At 41.3% G+C, this 8504-nt stretch overlaps 1 protein-coding gene across 1 annotated transcript; it reads left to right on the top strand.

Annotated features, from left to right (window-relative positions):
- The first annotated feature begins 2081 nt into the window (after positions 1–2081).
- On the top strand, positions 2082–3694 carry LOC123500398 (putative glucosylceramidase 1). The gene is made up of 3 exons (XM_045249120.1): positions 2082–2216; positions 3102–3280; positions 3462–3694. Exons 1-3 carry the CDS (start codon positions 2082–2084, stop codon positions 3580–3582), a joined length of 435 nt encoding a protein of 144 aa, XP_045105055.1. The 3' UTR covers positions 3583–3694.
- Positions 3695–8504: the final 4810 nt, after the last annotated feature.

The raw sequence follows: 8504 nt of genomic DNA, 5'->3' as shown, positions 1-8504 counted from the left end.
TACATCACTCATCTGGTATTGGCTTAAATTGACGTAAAGGACAGAACACCAACACAGCGTCTCCGTCTCTCACTCTCACTCTCACTCTCGAAACACTTTATTATGTCTACCGATGTAGATAACAAATGATTTATACAGGTACCAAGTCAGGTAGACAATTGATATGTAAAAACTATATAACACTAAAAGTAATTTTAACGTAAAGACTAATAGACAATATGAAGACACGAAAAGGTGTCTATTAGTAGGAAGGTTATTGTTCAAAAATATACACTGCACATACTCTCACATATACATGAAAAATTACATACTGCGATAATACTGAGGTACTTGTAGTAGCAGTAGCAGTAGCAGTAGTAGTAGTAGTAGCAGCAGCAGCAGCAGCAGCAGCAACAGCAGCATTGGTAGAGGTACGAGAAAGATGGCAGAAATGATAATAATGATAATAGTAATACCGATGACAATAATAATAATAATAATAATAATAATAATAATAATAATAATAGTAAATGATAATTATATAAAAGTAATAATGACAGTAATAAGTATAGTAATAATAACAATGATATTAATAGTGGTGATGATGATAACACTAATAATAGTAATAATAACAATAATAAAATAATAATAATAATAATGATAATAGTAATAATACTGTAATAAAAGTAATAATTGTGATAATAATGATAATTTATGATAATGATGACAACAGTAATAATAATAATGATAATAACAATAACAATAATAATAATAATAATAATAAAAAATAATAATGATAATAATAATAATAATAATAATAATAATAATAATATGATAATAATGATAATAATAATAATAATGATAATAATAATAACTGTAATAATAATAATAATAATAATGAAAAATAACAACAATAATAATGAAAAATAACTAATAATAATAATAATAATAATAATAATAATAATAATAATAATAATAATTATTATTATTATTATTATTATTATTATGTTTTTATTATTAGAATTAATAATAAGAAAATAATATGAATTATAATAATAATTATCATAATGTATAAAAACGCAGTAATAATAATAATAATAACAAAATAATAATAATAATAATAATAATAATAATAATAGTGTAAAAAATGAATAAAAATAATAATAATAATAATGTTTAAAAATGAATAACAATAATAATGATGATAATCAAGTAATACTGCTGCAGTAACTTTATCCTTACTAGTCGCACACAGTCGCGAGGAATCCTCTCATCACGTCGGCTTGCAGGTTCGATTAATCGAGACATTGTGGTATCTTTAAGTAATACGTGAAACACCATTAAACATTACAATCATCAGTACTATTACTACCACCACACGCACACACAAATAAGACAAAGACAAAAATAATTCAACTCCTTTACACTACGTCCTGATCTTTCAAAGATTGTTTTGAAAAGGTTGCACGGGTGGCGCTCCTTCCTTCCTGGACTGTCAATTTCTAACTCTTTTCCTCCTCTTCCTCACTCATCGTAGAGTCATTCGGTGGACCTCGTAAGCTGATCGTGAAGTCATCTTGATCCTCTGTATTCAATCAATCTCTCGCTGGATAATTGTGAACGATGCATGACAGTGACCTAACGGGTCTCAAGTCTTGCACGTGACGAGACACAACATCAACCTCCACATTCTGGGCCGACACAACTCGAGTACACTGTACCCTCGGTGCTCTGAGAGTCACATCGCCAGCTGCGATGGCGGATCTACACGTGATCACCTTCGGCGAAGCGATGTTGTTGGTTTACCGGCTGATCTGGCTGGGGTACTACGTCAATTCCAAGCAACAGAACATCGTAGCAGAATATTAGAGCAGCATCAGACATGCCGCCGAAAAGCTCAGCGAGGCGATGCAGGTCTGCAAGGTATACATCAACAGGCTCTCCACCTTGAGGCTTGCGTGCGATGAACTGCTCTTAGGCAGTGAACTTGTCTGCAGCAAAAAGTGCCGATGAGTGTTTCCTTTATCTTCCTGTACTTCTTGCTTGCGGTAGTTAGCTGTTAATACATCAAAATTGCCCTTCCAATGAGTCGTAGCGGTACTATGTGCACTGCGTGCAACTCAGTAATCCCTTGTAACTTGCAAGTCAACTCCAGCTTCGCCAGCCACTCTTCTACTGCCTGCGATGTGCCGTCAAACTCCAGAATTAAGCGGAGGTCCATCGATGTCACTTTAGGGGTCTGGTTTATCTTACTCATCGTAACTGCTGGTCCGAAAAATGTCTAGATAATTTGTGGCAGGCTGGCGATAGGCAAGAGGCAAAGGGAGACGAGTACTGCTGCTGCGGTAACTTTATTCTCACTCAGCCCACTCAGTCGCGAGCACCATTAAACCATTATAACCACCACCATTAAACCATTAAACATTACAATCATCATTACTATTACAACAACCACACGCACACACAAATATTTACAACATATAAAACAAACACCAAAATAATATAACTCCTTTATAAGCAAAGGTTTGAGAGAAAAGTTCACCTTCAGAGCCCCTTCTGCTCGAGGATTTAAGAGGTGGAAGAGAAACCCTTAAACGTGGGGGAAGGACGACCATTCCTCCCTTTTACCCACAGTAGTTAAATGGGTCCTTAGATGACTGGCGATTCCCTCACAGGAGTCATCAGCAAATTGTATCATGTTAAAGGAAAAAAAAAAAAAAAAGCTCATATCATATATATAAAGTAGGAATAGCAATGGGCCAAGAATACTTCCTTGTGGCATGCCTAACTGTATAAGTTTGATATATTTTTTTCTTTTTAGCCTATAGCGCCTGTAGGTAAACTTGAAGAGTATGGGAAGCGCTGTCTAGCTACCACCCATCAGCGGCGCACGCAATTTTATTTATAGTGGTACCCATATTAAGACCCATATCACCACCCAAGCGCATCTTTAGTGTAAGGCCACTACACCTACATCTAGAACCTGGGTATCATGGTGACATACAGGTAACTTAAGTCGCCATTCCCTCATTCAGTCTACACCGGTAAAATACATAGACGTGTCCTAACATTACACTTTTTCCTTGTAGTTCTCTATTTTTTTCCTTTTCTTTCTTCTGCAGAAATCAGGTGAGTTCTACAAGCAGCCTATGTTCTATGTGATGGGTCACTTCAGCAAGTTTATAGCTCCAGGAGATCGAGTTATATCTTCTACTGTGTCTAACGGATATGAACACGTGCGAGTAGCGGCATTCCAGCATGGATCCACGGACACTGCCTCCACTGTTGTTCTACTCAACATGTACGGAAATGAATCTTTGCTAGAAATCAGAGCTAGGCTGAGTATTTCATGGACATACGCACATATCCCATTATTTGTTATCATTAATAATATCGCAGTTTTGTGTTCCTGTACTAATTTTAAGCGTTTTTAATTTTTTTTCGTAAAGTTTCAATTTTTCAATTTCCAATTCTTCTTTCAGGGGCGAAAACATGGAAAAGGTATCTGTGGATGTGAGAGACAGTGAGGAATTTGTCAACTTGGTAATGCCAGCTAAATCTATAGTGTCTGTTTTGGTCAACACAGCAGCCACTACTCACTAAGAAAATATAACAAGCTTCCCTCTCAATATTTCTCTTCTTATTGTCTTCGTGGTCATCACACTTCTAACTACCAGAATGGTTATTCAGGAAGAAAAAATAAAGGCAAAGCAAATTCTGTATTTCTTTTTTCACATGACATGTTCGAAAGCTGAAATGAACTTCATATATTGCAGTTGAAAATAAAAGCGCTGTTCAGCTTCCACCAACTGTGGCGTAAGCAGTTTTATTTATGGTGGTACCCATATTAGGGCCCATATCACCAAGTCAAAGCCAGATGTTGGAAAACTCGGCAGTTTCGAGTGCGTGGGCAGGAGAGCAAGTCAAGTCTTTGCACACATAGACGCAACATCCACCTTTTTAACGAAAATGAGGATAGAGAAAGTAGGAGGGAACAGAAAAGGGGCTACTGTCAGTTGTTTCAGACATCTGTGTTTCAGTGAGGAAAAGAAGATGAGGTTTAGTAGAGGAGAGGTGGTGTTCCACAGATTGAAAATTAGATCTAAGAACGCGAATGTTGCAGAAGTTAATGAAGAAAAAGTTGAGGAGCTGACAGACATTTTGGGTTGCTACCGAAAGAACAGTCCGACCCGAGGACATTTATGGTCCCCTACCTAAAAGGGAATTTCGAGCCTGGATTGCGAGTCGCCATATTTTAATTTCAAGTAAAGGGTGTGTTTGTAGTAAGTGCAGGTACTTTTGTGTTGAGGAGAAGAGTTGTATTTAGAGGGCAGGCTGTGACTGCCCCCTTGAGTTGTGAGACACAAAGAGTAACGTTGAGCGAGATGACAACTACCTTTAATGGTGAGTTCGCAGCATCTTTTGAACTGATTCAGACCAGAAATGTTTAGACCAGAACTGGTCAAGAACAGAACTAGTACTAATAACTCCTTTGCCGTTTCCCTAGCAACACCAGAAAATGAAATACAATAAAAAAAAAAACGAACATAAAAGAAAAAAAAAATTCTCGCCTTACTTTTAATCTTAATAATTTTGTCTCTGACTTTTAACAAGGTACTCACCTCAAAACGCACAGGTGTTTTGGATAAGGAAACACTTAGAAACACAGCACAAGACAAATTCTAAAAAAAAAAAAAAAAAAAAAAACACGAGCAATGTGATTGTTCACACATTTCCGGGTATTAAAAGGAGCGAGAATAAAAGTAAGGTCCATAAATTATCATACACTCTGAAACTTCAATGGTCCATGGGGATTTGTCATTTGGCGCCGCTACAATAATGTAAAAGACAAAATTGTTGATAAAAACAACTAAAAAGTTAAAAACAATACAATTAAAAAGGTAAAAAACTAAAAATACTATCAAACTAAATAAAACATTAAAATACATATAATAAAATAAAATAAAATTCACAGCTTTGGGAGAAGGCCAGCTTCTCCCAAAAATCTGAAAACGTCATGGCCTTGGGCCAGGCACTCTGGTCCAAGGACCTTTAAGAGATAATAGGCACTGCTATCTCTACCGCGACACCGGTAGAGGTAGCGGTGTCTTAAGTCAGTCAAACTAGGGCACTCTACTAGTAGGTGCTGCACCGTTAGCGGCACCAGGCAGTCATCACAGTAAGGTTGAGGGTCCCTGGTCAGGAGGTAACTTTGTGTAAGGTACGTGTGGCCTATACGAAGTCGCGCCAATAAAGTCTGTGCACGGCGATCCCGGACATGGGTGTATGTCCACTGAGGGAGTGTGGAAGTAGTGATCTCTCCCATTTTCGAGGTTGCGACCCCCGTTAGCCATCTCCTCTGCCAAATTGCTGCAACCGCCACACGAATTAGATGAAATACATCTCGAAACGGAACAGGGCAGGAGATGGAGCGCGACTTGCTGCCTCTTTAGCGAGGCGGTCTGCGTGTTCATTCCCTGGAACACCAACGTGACCAGGGACCCAACAGAACCCAACACGATATCCTCTTCTGGTAAGTAGATATAGCCACTCTAGGGCTGATAAAACCAATGGGTGAAGGGAAATAAAGAGAGAGCAGTAAGAGCACTGCGACAGTCACTAAAAATTGTAAAAGACAAAACAGGAAGAGTAAAAATAATCTGTAAAGCTAGGACTATAGCAGACAGCTTCGCAGTAAAGACTGAGGCTACCGAAGGAAGGCTGCCAGACCGATAAAAAGAGGGGAAAACCACACTAAACCCAACGCCTGCGTCGGATTTGGAACCATCAGTAAAAACGGGAATATCATCAGAATGGATATAAAAGTGTGTGGGACAGAGCTGGCAAAAAATCCTTCTTGCCATCCATGGCAGGAGGGCATAATGAAACAACAGGAAGCTGCCAATAACCAACTCGTGGGAGCCGGAAAGAGAGGACAGGAGTGGGGTCGATAGATAAATCCGCCATGAGATTTGCCACTCGAAGGCCAAAAGGTTTAGGTAGACTCGGTCGAGTGACATACGCCTGCGAACGCGAGTCCCGCAACATTGACAGACAAGGGACAGAATCAGGAAGACGGTGGGTGCGAAACCAACACCGGAGCATCGAAGACTGGCGCCGGAGGTCGAGCGGCCACAAACCAGCATTCACTAGAAGGCTAGGTATTGGAGATGTTCGAAATGCACCCGTAGCCAAGCGGACCCCAGCATGATGCACGGGGTCAAGCGTGCGTAGTCGTGCATCCGTTGCGGATGAGTAGATCTCACAGCCGTATTCCAGCTTTGGAAGTATGAGTGTACGGTGAAGCAGCAGCAACGTGTCCCTGTCCGCACCCCAAGAGGTGTGACTTAAAACCCGAAGAAGGGATAGTGCCGTCCGCAAGACGCCTTAAGAGAACGGAAATGGGAACCCAGGTGAGACGGTTGTCAAACAAAAGGCCAAGATATCGAGTCGCCTCCACATGAGATGCGTCTATTGGCTAAATATAAATCGGGTCTGGATGGACACCACGATTGCGACAAAATGCATAGACACGGTCTTTGAGGTGGAGAATCGAAAACCGTTCATGTTGGCCCAACTGGACACCCTATTGATTGCCAGTTGGAGCTTGCGCTCAATCAGTGACATCCTAGCAGCAGCAAAAGAGATGCACAAGTTGTCCACATATAAAGAGCTGGGAACGCCATCCGGTAGAGTATCTATAACACCATTTATTGCAACTGCGAATAGCGTAACACTAAGAATACTTCCCTGTGGGACACAGTCATTTAAAGCAGTAGCATCGGAGAGAACACTCCCCACTCGAACCCGTAAAAAACGTCTGGAAAAAAAATATTGGATAAAAAGAGGAAGGCCAAAATTAAACAAAGACTGTAAAATGCCATGACACAAAGCCGTGTCGTAGGCCTTCTCCAGGTCAAAAAATACTGTTACTTGATGGTGGTGATTAGCGAAGGCCTCACAAATGGAAGACTAGGGATAAAAGAGCATCAGTAGTAGACTTCATCTTACGGAAGCCATACTGTACCGATGACAAGTACTTCCCCCTCTCCAAGTACCACATGAGTCTTACATTTACCATCTTTTCTAACACTTTACAAATACAAGACGTCAAAGATATAGGACGGTAATTCGTAGCCTGGAGATTATCTTTCCCAGGCTTCGGAAATGGGAGAACCACTGCCACAGCCCAAGAAGATGGAAAGTCACCGGTATGCCAAATCATATTATAAAGATTTAATAAAAGTTAAAAGCACTGTCAGACATGTGACGCAAGAAGGCATAAGGAATATCATCTGGACCAGGAGAAGAGTCATGACACTGGGACAAAGCAGTCCGCAACTCGGAGGCAGAGAAAGGGACATTATAAGACTCCTCCAGCGGAAGAAAAATTTATGCCGAGAGATTCCATTCTCTGGCGGTGACGTGCGCCCGGGCTGCAGGATGCCTCCGGGAAACACTGGCAAAGTGCTCCGCGAAGAGGTCGGCGACAGTCCTAGGGTCTGCCACCGTTCGCCCAGCAGACAACAAAACTGGTGGGGAAGGAGCAGAATACTTCCCAGCAATTCGGCGGACTTTGTTAAAGACATCCGTAAGAGGGTGCGGGCATTAATGGAAGAGACATAAGCTTTCCAAGAGGCTCTTTGTGCCTCTTTCAAAACGCGGCGGGCCCGAGCTCGGCAGCGCCGAAAAGCTTCCAGGCACTGCGGGTCCCCACGATGTCGCCGGAGACGAGAGAAAGCTGCCCGTTTCTCTTTCACAGCTTTAGTGCATGCTGCGTTCCACCAAGGAACGGGACGCTTAGTAAAGCGACCTGACGTCCTAGGGATTGTCTGAAGCGCTACTGAAATAAAAATCGGTAAAATAATCAACAGCCTCAGCACAAGTAGAAAAGTCAGCCAACGGACGGATAAAAGAGCTAAGGTCTGTGAATCGAGGCCAATCTGCCTTGTCTAAAACCCAGCGTGGGGCCGGGACTGTGGCTCAGAGTTCACAGATTCAATAAAATCGGAAAGTGGTCACTACCGTGTAAATCCGGTAGGACCCGCCAATTAAAATCAAGGAAAGAATTAGATGTACAAGAGAAAGATCGATAGCTGTAAAAGTCCCAGTAGGACTGTGGAAATGTGTAACATCCCAGAATTTAAAACCTCAATCCCTCATCCTCAATAAAAGAACCGATTAAAACCCCACGAGGATTACTAGCACCTTCATCCCACAATGGGTGACGGCCGTTAAAATCTCCCAACAAAAGAAAAGGCGGAGTCAGCTGACGCACCAGGCCGTCAAGCTCACCCCTGGAGACAGGAAGCCGAGGAGGAGATATAAACTGCAAATGGTGTACAGTCGTCCCATAAAGACCTTAACAGCAACCACCTGAAGGGAGAGTTAAGTTGTAACGGGATAACAGGTATATCCTGACGGACTAGAATAGCTGTGCCACCGTGGTGGCCCTGGTCAGGGAAAGGAGTGCTAAAAAAGGCACGATAGCCAGGAGGACTAGAATAAGTACTATCACCTAGCAT

Source organism: Portunus trituberculatus, unplaced genomic scaffold (genome assembly GCF_017591435.1).
Source record: "Portunus trituberculatus isolate SZX2019 unplaced genomic scaffold, ASM1759143v1 PGA_scaffold_213__1_contigs__length_14278, whole genome shotgun sequence".
Classification (NCBI taxonomy): domain Eukaryota; kingdom Metazoa; phylum Arthropoda; class Malacostraca; order Decapoda; family Portunidae; genus Portunus; species Portunus trituberculatus.
Note: the sequence above shows the minus strand (reverse complement) of the source record. Positions and strands in the feature narration are given on the sequence as shown.

Excerpts from the sequence above, each read along its gene's own strand:
- LOC123500398 (XM_045249120.1), top strand. The coding sequence starts at position 2,082 with ATGTGCACTGCGTGCAACTCAGTAATCCCTTGTAACTTGCAAGTCAAC. Across the intron at positions 2,217-3,101 it reads CCATCGATGTCACTTTAGGG|AAATCAGGTGAGTTCTACAA; the intron begins GTCTGGTTTATC and ends TTTCTTCTGCAG. Across the intron at positions 3,281-3,461 it reads ACTGTTGTTCTACTCAACAT|GGGCGAAAACATGGAAAAGG; the intron begins GTACGGAAATGA and ends TTCTTCTTTCAG.